General features: G+C 41.6%; 1 protein-coding gene across 4 annotated transcripts in view; it reads left to right on the top strand.

Moving 5' to 3' along the window:
- Positions 1 to 528: 528 nt before the first annotated feature.
- Positions 529 to 19,496, top strand: part of LRBA (LPS responsive beige-like anchor protein) — a 435,866-nt gene continuing 416,898 nt past the window's right edge. For all 4 annotated transcript variants that reach the window (XM_052772257.1, XM_052772239.1, XM_052772249.1 and 1 more), the window contains exons 1-2: positions 529 to 774; positions 1,157 to 1,644. In XM_052772257.1, the coding sequence (XP_052628217.1) occupies positions 1,411 to 1,644 (234 nt within the window). In that variant the 5' untranslated portion in view covers positions 529 to 774; positions 1,157 to 1,410. The remainder of the gene's footprint in view (positions 775 to 1,156; positions 1,645 to 19,496) is intronic.

Below are 19,496 nucleotides of genomic sequence, written 5' to 3'. Positions count from 1 at the left end.
CCCGCTTGCGGTTTTCCTCCGGTTTGGGGCCCGTGAACGCAGAGCGCGCAGCCAGTGTCGTTCCTGCACGCCCGTTCTGCTGTTCGCGTATGGTTTCTTTTATTCTTTACAAAAAAGAAGAAGGAAAAACAACCCAAAACCACCCCCCCCCCCAAAAAAAAATATTGCTTCAGGAGCGGTAGACTTCGGACAGTTATAGAACGGTCCAGTAGAGTTTGGGGCAAGTCGCATACAGCGTTAGGAGCAGCCGGGTCCCCGCAGGCGCTGCCGAGGGGGCAGGGCGGGGGGATGGAGCAGACCGTGAGGCGCAGGGGAGAAGACGGAGCGCTCCCGCCCCTCCCTCTCCCGTCCCTCCCTCTCCCGTCCTCGCCCCGCGCGGGCGCGGGGGCGGGCGCGCGCGCCGCTCACCTGGCGCACCTGGGCGCACCTGGGCGTGCGCGAGCCGGCGGCGCCCGCCCCGCGCGGCGGCGGCCCGCCCCGCCCGCGCCCGGCCGCGCAGGCGCACGGCTCCTCGCCCGGCAGCGCTCCGGGGGCTCAGCGCTGTCATGGCGGCAGAGAGCGGCAGCGTCGGCAGGAAGAGATGGGGCTAATCGAAACCGCGGCGTGAAGCGGCGACGGCTGAAACTTCAGGCGCCTTTCGGAGAGAGGGGCGGCTGGCGCTGCGCAGCCCGCCCTCCGCAGCCGGCGAGCGGGGCAGAGGAGCCGCCTCCCGGCCCCGGAGCCGGGCGTCAGGGCAGCCCGCGCCCCCTGCGCGGCGGCGCCGGGCAGCGAGCGGTGAGTGAGAACTTGCTTGGCGGCGGGTCGCTGCACCTGTCCGTGCCGGAACCCGGGGCGGCGGCGGTACAAGGGCAAGAGCCGGAGACGCGGCAGACAAGGAGCCGGGCGGGAAGGAGGAGCGTATTCCCTTTAATTAAATTAAAAAAAATAATAAAATAATTAAACCGCTCACGACCGTGTTCGGAGCGCGGCTCTCGCCGCGCAGCGGGTCTGCGGGGGAGCGAGGACTTCCGCGGGGAGAGGCGGGATCGCTCCTGCGGCGCCCGTTGCCGCCTTCCCGGCGCGGGGCAGGGGGCCGCTGGCTGGAGGTGGGACCCTCGGGCTTGTGGGGAGCGCCTGACTCTCCGCCGACTGAAAAATACCTCGGGTTGTCCTTCAGGCTGTAAATACCTGCCTTAGGGCAGAAAGCTGCTGACAGACGCCTCCTGCTGAGGACAGAGCTGGGACTCCGAGGGCGCGTCCTCCCTGCCTGCCTGCCTGCCTCCCCCGCCGGACGCGGCTTTCCTCAGGAGCCGGAGCTGAAGGGGAGGAGTGGGCCGCTGGTTACCTTCCCGGGAGCCCAAGTCGCACCTTCTTCCCGGAGCGGCGAGCGCGCCGCTGGCGTTTCGAGTTGTAACCTGAAGTGAACTAGCCATGGCGAGTGAAGACAAACAAGTTGTTCAGCCAACAGGTGATGATGGAGGAGGAGGAGGTAGTGGAGGAGGAGCGGGAAAAGAAGGAAATGCTGCTGAAGGGGGAAGTGTGCTGCAGCCTTTGAATCCAGGAGTCCCCATCCGAGGCATCAAGATGAAATTTGCTGTGCTGACAGGACTGGTGGAAGTTGGTGAAGTGTCCAACAGAGACATAGTTGAAACTGTGTTTAATCTGGTAAGTTGATTACCTTCTTGGGCATGAGAGAAAAGAACAGTATACGTGTGCAGAAGAATCCCATGCTTTTTTGATGTTATTTTTTTGTCAGTGTTTTTTTACATGTTTACACTTTCACCATAGTAGGTTTCAGGTAGGTTCGTTTTACTTATGGATCACAAAAGCTGAAAATAAAGCATATTAGCCTCTGTATACACATTTAAACTCGAACAACTCTAAACAGCATCCTCCTTAGTTTGCCTCAGAGAAATTGTTGCTTTATTTAGAACTGAGAAGTGTATTGTTATGTTTAAACATTCAACAGGTGTACTTAACAAGAAAGTTAAATGTTGATTTAGTAACTGAAACTGTCATCAAAACACAGACGTTGTTGTTTTAAGCCAAAACAACTTTTCCCATGAAGATGTTTATGTCCCTTTTTGCTTCCCGTTTACTTTGGAAGTAGGCAGAACTTTCATGTTCTGTTTACAGGGAGCGAGGGTGTCAGGCAGCAGTTCATTCAAGTGCTTTACTTCGCTTTTTGGGAAGAGTAGAACATGGTTTCAATGTCCTTTTTTTATTAATGAATTAGGTAGTCAGCTGCTATTTTTTGAATACAGTATGGATGTATTTAGTACTTCATAACAGATCTCACTAAAAATTGAGGATACAACTTTTCCTGTTGAAGCTGCAAATGTAATATATACTGTTGAACTTCTTGGGCCACATTTAAAACAATTAGGCTGGTTGTTAATGTTTGCTTGTTGAAGGAGACCGAACATTAGGAGAAAAACTGTTTTTAAGTTTACAAAGATACTCTGCTGTTATCAGAGCTCTCGAAACATTGCTAAAAATACTACTTGTTTCTCCGTCTTCCTTTTAGTGAGCACCTTTGACTTTAAAACAGTGTGGTTTCTGACAAACCAGGAAGTGAGAGCATGTAATAGTATAAAGCTCGGTAACAAGGAAAGTTGACAGAAAAGGCATACTGGTTTTTAAATGCTGTTTGCATTTCAGTTATTTTGTTAGTAGTATTCTTTGCTACATGCAGGTTTTAATGGTTGCTAAATATTTATGTGCTGTGTCTGTTTAATGTTTTTTGATGTTATCTTCTTGGGTTATGGTAAATGTTTATTTTTTTAATATTTTCATATTAACAGAATGTAATGCTCTAAATTGTTTGGATGAAAGTCTCAATACAGAGGAATTGCAATACTGGCAAAATGAAGTGCAGATCAGAGGTTTCATGGATGCTTCAAGTATGAGAAAGTGATTTTAAGGTACTTAGAGTCCACTTGACAATTGTACTTGACAAAACACAGGGCTCAGATATATGGACATGAGGTTCGGAAATTCTGGTAGATAGTTTATGATTTAGGACACTTGTGCGAGGGGAAATTGTTCATGAGTGTGTTAAAAGACGATGCTAGAAGCAAAGTAAAATTTGAGTGGTGTATGAGAGGTGTACTTTATGGCAGCAGTGGAAAGAGGTTCAGCAGAATAATTAAAAATGTAAAAGCTCCTTGATCCTGGGATTCCTTTTCTGCTCCATTTTGGACAAGAAAGTAACGAAAAATTTAGCTTGGTTCAGAGAATCCTCTATTTTAGATTTAAGAGGTCTGGAGAATTCGACCTGTGGACTGCATTCTCCTGGATCTTCATTTCCCAAATAGAAGTAGAGGAGAGTTTCTGGCCCTAGAAACTTTTGAAACTCTCTTTTCACTTTTTCTGCAAGTGAAACGGTATCCCTGACCTCTCTGAGAAGATTCCCCAACTGTTCCATCACATGCCTACGATGGGGGAGGCTAAAGTTCATGCTCCTGCACCACGTTATTTTATCAGAGCAGAAATAGTCAGTTGATAGCTATCATGAAACAACCAATAGTTTGGTAGCAAGGACACTTTACCTGGATTATGTGAGAACAAAATCAAAATTTTTGGGCAATATAAAAAAAAAAGAAGAGGTACCTTGGTTCCTCTAGTCCTGGAAAACATATCAACTACTAGTGACTAATTTGGAAAGAGAAGATGTCTCGATGTTGTGTGGTTTTATTAAAACTGGAATGCTTAAAAAAATCAAACCAGCCAATAAACTTATTGTTTTTGTTACAGAAAGCATCTATTTTCTGGATTTATTTTTTTTTTTTGGTAAAAACTGTTAAGCTGACTTTTTATTATACTTTTCTGGGATACGAGGTCTCCCTACAAAGCAATACTCATCCATCTGTCATTGAGTTCTGCCTCCATTCAGTTGTTAGCTGTGACCTCTTCGTTTTGTCAATTAATACCTCTGAAATCACACTGATCAGAATTTAAGGCATGTGAAGTATTGGTTAACAATGGTGTACTTACTCTTCTGTGTGTGTATGCAGAAAAGATTTAACTTTTTTATGAAAAAGTAATTCTTAGCTATGGCTTTTCTGGTAGTTTGTTTCCCAATAGCTTTTGGAGCGAGTTTACTCATGTGTGTGCAGGTTCAGTTGGGGGTATGAGAATCGTGCTGTGATCTGTTGTTAGTAATGGGGTTAAGCCTAACGTATCCCCTCCCATTGGGTTTCATTTAGTTTGGTGACTCATAACTGCGCTACTTCACTGGTGTTAGCAGAAATCAGCTGGCTCGCTTCTTGTACTTTGAAAGGAGGAGGCGTACGGTATTTGGGGGATTTTTTGATCACTAAAGTGAGACATTTCTAGACCAGAGTGGAAGGAGGACTCGGCAAATCTGTGTTGAAAGGTGTTTTTACATTCTTACTCTTCATAGCATTACCATCCTCAAACATGATGAGTTTATTTTTTAAAAAGGGAGATTAGCTGACCTAATTCTTATTTCTTGAGCAAACATGTTGCTCTTTGTGCTCTTCAAGCTTGCTGTAGCATATGGAGGTTATGGTGAATTTCTTTGTGATGGAGAGTCAAGAGAAGCCCAAAGTGCTGTCTTGATGTTCCTCATCTTTCAGGATTTAAGAGATGGTCATGCTTTATATGTGAAAGACTCAGAAGGTCAAAAATCTAAAGTGCACAGTAATAGACCTGCTGCTTATTAAATAAATTTAAGCTTCTGTAGTACTGATTACCTGAGCAAATAACTTGTTCAGTCCAGCAGTGTTGGATCTTGGAGCTGAGAACTACCTATAACATTTTCTCTGTCCAGCAGTATAACAGAGTGCTTAGTGAGTTCATGCATCAAGAACCTAGTAGTCTCATTTTATTGTCTTCAGAAATTCTACTCTTAAAAATACTCAAATTGATCTGCTTTGTTTTGGTCAGTATTCTCTGAGAACCTAGTTTTCCAGCCCATGTTGTATATGGCTTTGTGTATTTCAGCACTTCTTAAAATTGAGAAGGAAAATACTGACTTTAAAGAAGTTTATTTGTCTGTGAAAACCTTTGAAAGCACATGCTTGTTCAAGTATTAATCTGTTCTGTTACTTTTCTGACAGACAGTAAGCTAAACTATGGGTATATATTGCTCATGCATTGTGATTTATATTTTTAATTGACTTTGGGCAGCAATAACTCCTTGAATTTCCTTTGTATACAAATCAGGTGAATTCCTGTTCATTACCTCATATCTGCTCTCCCCCGCCTTAGTTTATTAAAATAAAAAACCTCCTGGTAGGAGAAGATGATAGAATGGAAAAATAAATTTTTTACAGTGGGATCTGTTACTAACTTAAAATAGCTATGTGTTTTTCATAGTAAAACAGAAAGACAAGTTGACCTTCTCCTAATGAAGAAACTTTCGGATAGAGTAGTAGAAATAATTCAGCAATTGGCAAAACTTAAAAACATATGTATATATGAAATTAGTTACAGTACTGGGCTACTAGTGTCTAGGAAGATTTTTAGGATCTGAAGTTTTCAGGTGTCGAGAACGAATTCTGTTCTGAAGGCTATACAACCTGCATTGGAAATATAGGAGGTCCTGCAAAGTCTTTTCTAGATTAAAATTCTCGGTGGAGCTTCTGGTCTACTCCATTCTAAATGGGCTTGTCTTGTATCATATGTCAATGTTGTCTTGTTTCCAAGTTATTGCAAGTTTCTTGTTTATATATAAAATGTAGGTCACTAGATATCCTTGTCTTTCCATAGGTAAAGGGCTCTCACAAGTGTTTTTTTTCATAATGAATGCTGTATGTGCAGGGGTTAACTATGCTGCATTATTAGGCTTGCAGTGGGAAATGGGTATTTGGCAAAATTCTGCTATACTTCAAGCAGATGACTGTGCAACTATTGTCTTTCTCTGTGGTGTTGGTATAATTCAGTTTGGGGACTTCATGCCAGAATTTACTCAGGTCTCAAGTCGACTAGTGTATAGAGACAACAGATATTCTAGACTTTCTGCTCTTCTCTAAAGAAGTGCCATGCTTTACTTTAAGCTGATTTTGTTTTAAAAAGCTTTAGCACTTCTAATTGTTCTATTGACTATAATAATAGATTAAGTTATTTGTTTCGTTTCCTTTTTTTTTTTCCCTCCTCAGTCTGTGTTGCAAAGACTTTTAATGTTCTGTCTGTGTCTCTGGTGAGGAGAATGTGCTGTTGCTTCTGATTCTGTTCATGGATTATAAGGTCCTCACCAAGAGTCCTCTAGCGACAAAGTGCAAATGAGAAAGAAGCTTTTATCACCTTTGGAGGAAAAATAACAGGATCTGAGGAGCAAAGACTAAAATTACTTTAGAAACTTTGTTTGTCACCTCTCTCACTTCTGCCAGACTTTACTAAAACCACAAACAAAAATCAACATAATTTATTAAAATTCTTACTGTTTACTTTCCTTGTTTCTGCTTTTTAAAGTAACTTTCTTCCCCAACCCTATTTGGCTTGTTTGATAGAACAAATCTGAGACAAATGTCAGGACTGCCACTTGTTTGCCTAACTTTCTTCCCCAACCCTACTTGGCTTGTTTTATAGAACAAATCTGAGATAAATGTCAGGACTGCCACTCGTTTGCCTTCTGCTTATGTGCCCTCTGCTTTTTTTGTCATGTCTCCATTGCTATGGTTTCTGCACTATAAACTCCTTATCATTATTCATATTGAAAGCTAATGGCATCACCTGCTGATACAACAGGTTTCTAATTTGGTACGAGTGCTTCTGAAACACTAGTACAATGGATTTTATGAAGTAGAAATTGCCCTTTTTTCATCTCTGGTCACAGACTTTTTTTGCACATACCTTCTTGTAGAAGACCCTCAAAGCTAATGCTGATAGCATTAAATGTATTACAGTAGTAAAAATGCACCATAAATGTCTTCGTAACAATGCATTGTTTTCATCACCTTACTGTATGTTTTTAGAGAATGCTAGGATTAATTTTCTATATAAACTTATCAACGCTGATGGTAAGTGAGAGTAACCAAATAGTTTCTAGAGTATCACTGAATATTGTGCATTGCCTAATATATGCAGTCTTCCCTAGTAGGTTCCCAGTAAGTACAACTCTGGCTACAGTTACCCTAGTTCAGTCACTTCTGTCAATTTACAGTATAGATGATAAGGTAAGTCTGTGGCTTTAGCTGGGTCAAGCTTGTAGTTTAAAAAAAAACCAAAACAAAACATAGTAAATTGGACAGTCTGCTGTCTTAGTGATCATGCATGGTTTTACTGTTTGTGAATGAGTGGAATTCAGCAAAAGATCTGTAATGCTTCCAAATCTGTCTCAGTGTCCTTTTTATAAAATATATCAGATGCAAACTTACTTCTTGCTGGCCCTTTCACGGTAGGGGGCTTGTACCCAGTTTGATGAATGAATTTAGACTCCTTGATTCCAAGTCATCTTCATGTTTTTGAAGACATCTAATTTGGGATCTGGTAACAGTAAATGATGATTTTCGTAAGTTTAGCTGACTACATGAGGCTGAGAGATGCCTTTCACCAGACTTTACCTGGCTCAAAATTGTTGAGTAACAGAAGTCACTTGTCCTTCACTTAAAATAAGAATTACAGACCTCCATCTTGTTAGAATGTGTTCTGAGTAGTTATGGATACACTTACTATTGCAGTTATGTGTATTGGTTTTTTTTTCAGGTATTGATGCAACTTGGATGTTACTTTGTAGTTAGTGGAAATATCACCCTGCACAGTAAGTGTAGGAATTCAGGGAAATTTTGTGGTCGGTTGAGAAAGGCATGGAATGTAGTAAGTGGGATGGTAACAGCAGTCTTGACTCAGACATGCTGACGATTAGAAGAAAATTGTCTAGACTCTGAAGAGGAGCTGATTTGTACTTTGGCTGTGGTATCACCTTACTTCTGTGACTGCAACTTAAAACACACTGTAGGATGACAAAATATTGAGGACAAAATCTTAAGACCACCCAGGAAAATGTTCAGTTTTTCTCACTCTTCCTCTAACTGGCCAATTTTTATAGCTTCTCATGACCAATCTGAAGTTTCAAGTGTCTCTGAAAGCCTGTGGACGACACACGCTCTGTGCTTTCTAGAAGTGTAGGCATCCCATGCTGCCGTTAGTAGGCTCTGTACAAACCTAAAATAAAGGTAAAAAAGCAAGGTTGAACCAGGCATTTACATATATCATGTCTTAATAATGCAATATTTGATAGACAATTTTTAATTAGCAGTCTGTTCTACAAGTAAGCCAGTTTAAAATGTGTTCGTAGCATACTTTAGAATTCCCCTTTAGAGGGGAACGCGTCTGTTCAATGACAGATTTTTCTAGTTGGTGTCCTGTAACAAAGGAGAGGGTGTCAGGTATCTGTTGTCATTGCTTTGCTTTCTCCAGGTAGTATTTTGTATCACCTCTGTCAGTGCACTAGATGGACCACTGGCCTGACACAGTGGTGCAGATAGCACAGTAATGTAGTGGCCATATGGACTGGCTCAGGAAAAGCATTTGCAGATTAGGGAATAGAATGAAATTAGTCAAAAGCATCAGGGAAATAGGTAGATGGCATGTCAAGCTTGCTACAAAGGCTGGAAATTGCAGAGTGAGATAAAAAAGGTAATTATTCATGTCTGTTGGAAGAGATTATTGGGGGGATGAACCAAAGTGTGCAGATTCAAGAAGAGTGTGAGTAAAGAGAAGTTTTTTGGAGTGGCTGTATTGGACAAATACTGGAGGTTGAGAAAAATCAGAGATGAGGTATTTGTTTAATTCTTTTTTAAAGCAGTGTTGGTTTGGTACAGTGTTCAGTACTCAGTGGCTAGTCAATTGTACATTCAGATGCTGAAGCTTGCTGAGAAGTCCCAGTCTTTGAAAATCAAGTGTGGTGTTTTTTTGTTTTTTTGGGGTTTTTGTGTGTATATGTGAAGATTTCAAGTCTGATGAAAGATAAAAATCAGCTTTCTCTGGTTTCTTTCACTATCTGTGTATTTGTTATACCATCTGTTGGGGAACCTGCAGTCATTCTGAACTGTATCCCACTTGATGTGGTGTTCTGACTTTTTTAAAATTTTTTTTTACTAGATAAATTGGTAACTTAAAGCATTTATAGCTTCTGCCTTCTTTATGAACCTTAAGGAGGAAGCTTTAGCCTGTTGCACAGATTAAATAAGCTCTGCAGTTTAGTCATTGGGTGTGAAATAGCTACTTGCTACCTTTGGTGTTTCTGTGTATAAAACCCTTCCAAGAATCTTTTCTGTCAAATTCAGTCTTGCATGCATTAAATTTATGGATATCTTTTTAAAGAACTTCTATTTATTTTAAATGGGTCAATCTGGAAGACAGTTTTTGTTCATAATCACTAATTACAGTTAGCTAACTTTCTGCTATTCAAGTGTCTTCCCCATAGACATTTCCTCTTCATAACATTTTTGCATGATGGTTTTTGGTATTAGCTTGACCTAATTACTGATGTCCTAATTTAGATTACATTTCTGCTTTAACTGATTCTGGATTTTTCTGTTAGACTTGGTATCATGCTAGGGCATATTATTGCCTGTCCAAAAACTAGTTTGGTCATTTTTTTCCCTCTGGGAAACCTTCAGACTTTGTCTGTCTAGGAGCTCTGGCCATTTGCCAGGAGTCTGAGGGCTCTAATTAATTTGCATAAACTACGATACTATCGCCACCTGCTTTTTTAATACCACGTGTGGCCAGTGGAGACTGTAGTTTCCAGTATGCAGTGCTCCATATGTAGAGCAGATAGCAATCGAGATGCATCCTTGCACAACTGCTGTAATCAAATTCGCTAAATAATGATGCTGCATGAGTTGCAGTGGTACCTTTTCCTGAGACACTGTAGTCTTTGTGCTGATACCGGAAGCTTCCTGTAATTTGTGAAGAGCTTGCATTGCTACAGTGCTTTAGACTCCAAAACTTCACAAATAGGCACGAGTAGTTTCTAAACAGAAACTAATTTGTGGAGAAGAAAACCTAATGCCTTTCATTGCACTGGATTCCTCTAGTAACAACTGAGGAGCTGGGAGCAGCTACGTCCCAGGCATGATTTTCTTGTTAATAGCTACCTTGAGATGATATTTAAATGAGAATAGCTAGTGGGAATAGGATGTGCTCTGTTGCCTCCTGTAAAATGTTCTGTGAGTCTGAGCTGCAAGTCTCTTTACTGCAGCCTGCATATGAGTAGTTCTGTTGATGTTTTTGTATTCTACATACATCTAGCCCAAAAGTTTCATATGCACTATACAGCAAATTCAGATTATTTTTGATGTGACTGGAAAGCTGGAATTGAGTTGTCTAGGCAAAAAGCTGTTCTATTTTGTTGATGCAGCTGAAGAAAGCAACACTTAAAGAGCTCTACTGGGTTAGCTTTCCTTTGCAACTGAAAATCAAAACCAGAGTAACCACTTAGGACTTATCTGTTCTATTGAAGTGTTATGTGTGTTCATGTCAACCCCCCCCTGCCTCCCCCCTTTGCCATCATCAGTTGTTCTCTGTGGTGTTGGATGGAAGTTACAGAAATAAATTAATGAAATTAAGTCTATGCTATTTGCCCCACTTAGATACTCCAAATTTCTACTTTTATACTGGACTAGCCCTGTAAAACAGTAACTGTAACAATGCAGAGGGTGACCTTTAGCTTACTTATTCTCTCTTTTGGGAATGTTGAAAGGCTAGAGGCACCAGTAAGCAGCAGGTAAGATGGTCACTGCAGGGGGAGAGCAATTTCTCTTATAAAAGAGCAGCAGGAGAGCCAGTAGCATCTTGCAGTGGACTGGGAAGTATGTGATTATGGAGTCCAGGATGCTGAATGTTTGCTTGATAAATTTCTCACAAATTGGTTCCTATATCAAACTGTGCAGGTTTGGGTGGGAATTGTACTAGTTGCTTTCCCAAATGTGATTGGGATGGAGGTGGGTAGGGAGCTGTTTGGTAGAATAAGGTAAACCCTGTTGCTGTGGAATTGCTGAATAAAGGCTTTGCAGCTCCTGCAACTTTTAAGTTTTAGTAGTCCATTATTAGAGAAGTCTTTAAGTTATGCTGCGTGCTCTTCTCAGGATTAAAACTGCATTCCTAAGGACAATTGTTTTTTGAGGGATTATTAATGATTCAGGTAGACCTTGGAATCAAGTAGTGCTTAACACCCCCCCCAGCCCCCAGGGTTCTTTATGTGGAATCATAGAAATAAGTTAAACAAATGGCCAATGATACAGAAGTAGAATTGCTGATAAGCCTTAAAACATTGCAGTTGGGGGGAGAATAGGAAACAAATGACTAATGTTGGTAATGCTGCATGACTGTTAAATAAACAAATGGAAACTATCAGTCCAGTCAGCATCTGCCTCCTCCTAATGTTTTTGTTGAAACTACACATGTGATTTGTCTGTAGTTTTGGTTGTGAACTTGACTGAGAAGAATTTGCAAGCTTTTTTTTTTTTTCCTCCCCCAGCTCCCGCCAATGGGAGCTTAGTTATACTGTAGGATTTGGTTCCAGTGTATAATTTAGGTAACATAATGCTTGACTTTTAGGTATCTGACATGGAGTATAAAACTGAGTAACTGTGACTGCATTTTTAGAATGTGTTTCCAAATAGCTAAAGTGAGATGGGGAGCTATGTATGTTTAATATATTGCTGATGTTATAGAATGGAAGAACACTGAGATGCTGGGAATGGATATTTCAATTGGGATTGCAAAAAGTTCTCTGTCCACTTTGTAATCTACAGCCAAGGGTCACCTGAAGCTATGATGTTCTTAACACTTCAGATTTCCTTGATTTAAATGTGGTAGCAGTGGTGTCCCAACTCAACAATAAAGTGCTGGGAAAAGGCTTCTCAGGCACAGAAGCTGCACCAGCAGCTTCCTGTCTTTATGCAAATCAGTAAATGCTCATGGGGAAAATATTGCCTTGTTTTCTTGCCCATTTCTTCCTCAAAATTAAGGTTCCAATCTTGTGCCATGCTAGATTATCTACTGTTTAACTTCACACCAGGACAGTCTGCCATGTCCTTTTCTGTGCTGCTCCCCCTCTCTTCTGTGACCTGGCACCTGCTGCCTTCGTCCTGGGCTGAAAAAGTGAGTCCTGAGTGCTCGCTGGATTCTGTAGTGGGCTGGGTTGCTGTGAATGCCACTGTGTGCAGCAGTTGCTATGGATCAGCTGATTGGCACTGGTATTGCCTTTGGGGAGATGTTTATTCCATGACTCATCTGAGGCCTGGCACTGAAGACTTGCGCCCTTCCTTCGTACTGCTTTTAAAGTGAAATGCATATTGCTCTTCGGGAATTTTGCTGGCTTAGTAAAGTCTCACCTATGCAGGAAATGAAAGCCACCCTGATTTCTATCCTTAGTAGGAAGAGATTCAGATTGCCATTTGTCAGGAGTGCATAGTGATGGTGTTTTAAGTGACTTGTAAGGGGACGTTTCTCACACCTCTTCTGCAAAGACTAGGCTCATATACAGCAAAGAATGCCAGATTCATGGGTATGGAGAAAAGGCACAGAAAGAAACAAGTCTCAGACCTTGTGGTTAAGGTGTTTGAATAACGTTCTTCAGTCACTCATATATGACAGGAAAGGTTTGGAGCTGGAAGACAGTGGATTTCTTGCCCACGTGTTAGGGCTTTAGTAAAGTTTTCTTTATGGTGTACAGAATCCTGATATCCTTCAGGTAGAGGGGTTTGTCTGGTGACTGAAAGATCACCAGAGTTGGTTAGACATATTTCAAAAAGATAGAATTTAGATGACAGAAGCTTGGGTTTCTTGCTTCTGGATGGTGCTGTCATTTTGCAGGAAAGTGTTATCCCTATTTCCATCTAGATCTTGTTTTAGGAGTGTGCTTAGTACTTCTGTGTCCTGTCTTGAGAGAAACCATGAGCAAGCTGAAAAAATGTCATGTAACACTTCTAGATACAAGTCAGTGTTCTGTATTGTCTGCTCCCCCCCACCCCCCCCCCAAAAAAATGGGGGGGGGGGGGGAAATAATTTTCACATTGTCAGATGATGTAGATGACTGTAACAAGGAAACTTGTCCATTCAGGCTTTTGCTCAGGTTAAGTTTTGTGTGGCAAATTGAGAAGCCTGGAAAACTGGATACAAAGTTGTCATGGTTTAACTAAGCACCAGGCAGCTGCTCTTTCTCCCCCAGTGGGATGGGGGAGAGAATCGAAAAATAGTAAAACTTGTGGGTTGAGATAGACAGTTTAATAGGACAGAAGGGAAGAAAATAATAATGAAAATGATATTATTATTGTAATTTTATTATTATTAATAATAAAAGGATTGGAATATACAAACCCAGTGATGCATAATGCAGTCGCTCTCCACTTGCTGACTGATGCCCAGTTAGTTCCCGAGCAGTAATCCACTCCCCCCAGTTTATATGCTGGGCATGATGTCCTATGGTATAGGATATTCCTTTGGCCAGTTTGGGTCAGCTGTTCTGGCTGTGGCCCATCCTAACTTCTTGTGCCCCTCTAGCCTTCTTGCTGGCTGGGCATGAGAAGCTGAGAAATCCTTGATTTAGTATAAACACTACTTAGCAACCACTGAAAACATCAGTGTATTATCAACATTCTTCTCATGCTGAACCCAAAACATAACACTGTACCAGCTACTAGAAGAAAATTAACTCTATCCCAGCCAAAATGAGGACAGAAGTGGAAGTTGTGCAAAAAAAAAAAAAAATTGAAGTTTTACTTGAGAGTTAACATAATCTTGATGCCTTTGCTGTTGTTCTTAGCAATTTGAAGATGGATGTGTCTGTAGGGGTTTTTAATTAGATATGCAAAGAGTTGTTGGGATCTCTTTCAATTCATCATATGAATAGAGGTAGAGGTAAAATTTTAGAGGAGCAACCTAACTCTACCCAAAGAAATTGTCTTAAAATAACATCACAAATGAACAGTTTAATCACTGTAACTGTTCTGTAGTAAAATTTGATCATAAACTATTTGTTTCAAATTCAAAATTTTGAAACCAAATCCTGACTGTCTAAATGTCATGATCTTGTCACTATCCATCATACTAGAAAAGTCACAGCAGACTGGTAAAGTTACCAGTGAAGGAAGACTGGGGAAAATGTGGGCCCTCTCCAGAAGGAAGCAGGAGACCTGGTTACTTGGGATATGGAGGTAACCAGGCTGAAGTACTCAATGACATTTTTGCCTCAATCTTCACCGGCAAGTGCTCCAGCCACACCACACTGCCCAAATTGCAGAAGGCAAAGGCAGGGACTGGGAGAACAAAGAACAGCCCACTGTACGAGAAGATCAAGTTCGAGACCATCTAAGGAACCTGAAGGTGCACAAGTCCATGGGACCTGAAGAGATGCATCCATGGGTCCTGAGGGAACTGGCAGATGAAGTTGGTAAGCCATTATCCATCATACTTGAGAAGTCGTGGCAGTCCGGGGAAGTTCCCACTGACCGGAAAAGGGGAAACATAACGCCCATTTTTAAGAAGGGAATAAAGGAAGACACAGGGAACTACAGGCCGGTCAGTCTCACCTCTGTGCCCGGCAAGATCATGGAGCAGATCCTCCTGGAACTATGCTAAGGCACATGGAAAATAAGGAGGTGACTGGTGACAGCCAACATGGCTTCACTAAGCGCAAATTGTTCCTGGCAAATTTGGTGGCCGCCTACGGTGGGGTTACAGCGTTGGTGGATAAGGGAAGAGTGACTGACGCCATCTACCTGGACTTGTGCAAAGCATTTGATACTGTCCCACCTAACATCCTTGTCTCTAAAATGGAGAGACATGGATTTGATGGGTGGACCACTTGGTGGATAAGGAATTGGCTGGATGGTCGCAGTCAAAGAGTTGCGGTCCACGGCTCGATGTCTGGGTGGAGACCAGTGATGAGTGGCGTTCCTCAGGGGTTGGTATTGGGACCAGCACTGTTTAACATCTTTGTCGGTGACATGGACAGTGGGATTGAGTGCACCCTCAGCAAGTTTGCAGATGACAGTAAGCTGAGTGGTGTGGTTACTACCCTAGAGGGAAGGGATGCCATCCAGAGGGACCTTGGCAGGCTAGAGAGGTGAGCCCATGAGAACCTCGTGAAGTTCAGCAAGGCCAAGTGCAAGGTCCTGCACATGGGCTGGGGCAATCCCAAACATGGATACAGGCTGGGTGGAGAATGGATTGAGAGCAGCCCTGAGGAGAAGGACTTGGGGGTGTTGGTTGACGAGAAGCTCGACACGACCTGGTACTGTGCGTTTGCAGCACAGAAAGCCAGTTGCATCCTGGGCTGCATCAAAAGAATCATGACCAGCAGGTCAAGGGAGGTGATTCTGCCCCTCTACTCTGCTGTGGTGAGACCCCACCTGGAATACTGCATCCAGCTCTGGGGCTGCCAGCATAAGAAAGACATGGACCTGCTCGAGTGGGCCCAGAGGAGGGCCACGAAGATGACCAGAGGCCTGGAGCACCTCTCCTACAAAGACAGGCTGAGAGAGTTGGGGTCGTTTAGCCTGGAGAAGAGAAGGCTCCAGGGAGACCTTTTATAGCAGCCTTCCAGTACCTAAAGGGGGCCTACAGAAAAGATGGGGAGGGACTCTTTATCAGGGAGTGTAGCGATAGGACAAGGGGTAATGGTTTTAAACTGAAAGAGGGTAGATTTAGAGTAGATATAAGGACGAAATTCTTTGCTGTGAGGGTAGTGAGGCACTGGAACAGGTTGCCCAGAGAGGTTGTGGATGCCCCATCCCTGGAAGTGTTCAGGGCCAAGATGGATGGGGCTTTGAGCAACCTGGTCTAGTGGAAGGTGTCCCTGCCCATGGCAAGGGGGTTGGAACTAGATGATCTTTAAGGTCCCTTCCAACCCAAACCATTTTGTGATTCTTTGTTCATTTCTATGGGAAAAGATCACTTAGATGTACATGAGAGAGCCAGAAATTTAAACTAAACTTATATTTGGAGGCGAGGGGAGGGATAGTTATTTCAGTGAATTTTAATTTGTCCTGTCTCTGTCATGTATTGTTTAGTATCTGTGTTTTCATTTGCTCTGTAGTGTGACACTGTACATTAGTCCTGTAGCTGTTGCTAACTGACATGTAGGGTTTAATGAGAATTTCATGGCTCATTCCTGTTAAAGTTCCTGCTCTGCTAGCTGAAGCCCAGTATCATCCTGAACAGGATATTTCCGTGCATTTCAATGTAGTAATATCACATATTACTAACAATAGGACTAGTCAGACACAGGCTTAATGACCATTTTCTGGCATGTGTGACACCTATTTTGTGGAATAGCTCTTTGGTTTTGGAATACACTTACTGTATGTCTTCTGTGGGTTGGCAGTGCTTTTGACTTCTGTAGCACTGAGTTAGAAGTGATCTTGATGATTCAATTTCCTGTTAAAGGTAGGTATATGGGGAAGGAGGTTAACAGCTTTAAATGTTTATTTATATTCTTCCAGCTGAGTACTCAGTTTCACAACTTTGAAGAGTCAGCTTTAATATCCTATAGATCTGTTGTTTACATATATGAGGCTAGAGATATAGTTAGAATTCTGTTTCTCAACTCTGTCTGGGAGGTTTTTTTTTTATCAAGGATACCTCTAAATGGGTTGGTTTGCCTGTGACCTTACCGTGTGCATTGGAAAGAATGCTTGAAAGCACATATGGATTCTTAAAACAGGTATTGATCACTATAACAATGGGATCGAAGCAGAGTAAAGGATTTCTTAATTGCAGTAATTGTATGTGCAAATTCCTGCATTAAAAAATGCCTGAACTTCAAACTTAATCCAGTATTTTGAAGGCCAAGATGCCTTTGTTTAAAAATGTTAATAGTTTGGCCAAGAGGAGCTGTTGTCCATTACCAGCATGCAAGCTAACTATCTCTGATTAAATTAACTGTGGTGTCAAAGAAAACACAATAATAAAATGTATGTATGGCAACTATATTAATTAAATATTAGTTACCCAAGCATGTTTTTTTTTGTCTTCAGGCAGTGCTTTGTTATGTGTAATGCTGTAGTCATGATCTCTGTATGGTGTGGTTCCATGTTCTGGTGCTGTGAACCAGTAAGGTATTTATACAGTCACTGTCTTTGGTATTATGAAGTAGCATTCTCCTCTTTGAGATATATTCATGCATCTTGCTTGAATCATTTCCATGACAAAGATGGGTGGTATAAAAGCAAGAAGAAAGTGTTATTTTTATTTCCTAATTCTGTAAACGTAGCAGGGCCCCTAGGTGTCAGGCTGGGCTCTTCCCTTTTCATCCATTAGGTGCAATGAAGTTTCTGCGGACTGGATCAAACCTTACTTGCTCCAGGTAGGTGGTCATGACTGATACAGCACGTTTAATTAAACTTAAGTTTCCTAGGAAGAGGAATGAAGGTCCAGATTTTCCTACAAGATTGTAAGGATATATAGAGTAGCAAAGGACTAGAAAAAGCTACTTCTACAGTACAGGAGCTACCTGCTTTGGAAGCATTCATGTGTAGGACTGCAGAGAATTAGCAGAACTGAAGCTAGTGATAATTTTGGATAGGTGATGCAAACTACAGTGTCTCAAGGCAACTGCATGCAGCAGTCACTGCTGTTGGGAGATACCTTCTACTCCTGGGCTGTGCTTTCTGTGCTGCTCCATCAAGAGATACTTCACAGTCGCTCCTTTGTTCTAATGGCAACATAAGTCAATGAGAAGCCTTTGCATTTTTATATCATTTGTTCTTACAATCCACAATGTAGATTCAGTGTTGGCAATAAAAAGCTTAAGTTTCAAAAGCTTTTACAAGTTCATAAATAAACTACTTAGCAGAAACATTTGGAAAGTTGATGTGAATTTTCTTTTCCCTGTGAACTGGTCCAGATGTAAGTCAATGCAATCTTTACTTCTACTGGACTGCATCACTTGGGTTAAATTATAAATCTTCAGGATTAAGCACTGAAAATGAGGAAGAATCAGTTTGGTTCCTCAAGATGGAATTTCAGGATTTTAAAATGAAAACTAGTAAAGATGTTAAAATAATTGAAGAGCTGCTCTTGAGAATCAGTGATTCATACATTAAGATTACCTGATGTCTTCTGTCTTAAGCAATCTTCAAGGTTTTTCTCTGAAGTTCTAATTTTTTGCAGGCGCTGTATGATACTGTGCCGCAAAGACACATGTGAGTTCAGCCTTTGTTAGTAGATATTATTAGTAGATACTACTACTCTTATTAGTAGATAAACTCTTCTAATGCACAGAGTCTTGCTGCTTTCAGAGCAGCAGCAGCAAATGTGTGTTTTGTGCTCAGTGGAGTCAGGTGCCCAGGAAATGGAGCTGGGAACTAGAAAAGGAGGGCAATTGTATTGGGCTTCCCAATTCTTGGCCCAGCAGGTTATACTATGCTTCCTACTTGGAAATCAAGGAGAGTTAAGACTGTTTAGTACCATGCTCTAGAGCTGCCTCATTATGCTTCTTGCATTGTGTTTTTATGTGAAGCCTGAACTCCTTTTCCCTTTAAAAGCAAGAAGGGAAATCATATCCAATTCAGGCATCTTACAGCCATCTTTGTGGGATAATGTGTAGCTCTATTAACGTTTCTCTTTCCTTCTTCTGCAGTTGCCTCGACTCCTGAGAAGAGAGAGGGAGGCAGGACCTACCATGATACAGTCTGATCCCAGTGATACCTGGCATGTTATCTTTGTCCTGTTATCTGCTGGGGTGCTTGTTTCTGTAACTCCAGTGGCACTTAAAGGGTTCAAACCCTGACTTAAGTTTCATTCCAAAGTCCTGTCATATTTTTAAAAATTTTGATAGCTTTGCTGCTTCCATGAGCTAATAGTAGCCTCTGTGTGCCTTTTGCTACTGTCTTCATTTCATATTACTGCAGCAGAGTACTCTCTGTCATTCCAAATGGTATTGAGAAAGACAACTTTGCTTAGACAGGGAGAATGCCCTTTTTAGGGAATTGGACTCTTCATCCTCACTGTATGTGCAAAGACATGGAAGTATCTTCATATTTTGAAATGTTTAGTGAATGAGGTGATCCTCATCTTCCAGTGTAGTTTTTGAAGCTTGAGAGAAGGAACTGGTCAACCTTCCTTGGAAACAACCTGTTCTTTCAGTAAACAGCTGAAAGTGTTGTCAGTTACCCATTATATGTGCATTTGTATTACAAAGACTAACTTGATTTTGGAGAAAGTTATCTTTTTATTTTTTCAATGTGTTTGTCCTAGTAAACTGGTCTTCCTGTGTTTCACCAAAAGATATTGTAGCATAAAAATTATCCTAATTAGAAGTCACAAGTAGTTATAATTCCTAATTACAAGTCACGAGCAGAGTAGTGTCAGTCTTAATCTTTTTTTGAAAGAGAACAATAAACTAATTGTGCTGGTACCTTTCTGAATTTGGTGGCTGATGTTGAATTAAGGCTCTAATTGTATTTGTGGTAACTCAGAACATGACTCTTCCAATAAATAGCCACAGAACCTTTACAAACTGGAATGAAATACTAAAATTGCAGCATCATCCATCTTTCTTGTACCTTGTCTACAAGGAATGCCTTCCGTTTCTACTG

The sequence above is a fragment of the Harpia harpyja genome, chromosome 2 (assembly GCF_026419915.1).
Source record: "Harpia harpyja isolate bHarHar1 chromosome 2, bHarHar1 primary haplotype, whole genome shotgun sequence".
In the NCBI taxonomy this organism is placed as follows: Eukaryota; Metazoa; Chordata; class Aves; order Accipitriformes; family Accipitridae; genus Harpia; species Harpia harpyja.
The sequence above is the reverse complement of the archived record's forward strand: the minus strand, read 5'-3'. Positions and strand labels throughout refer to the sequence as shown.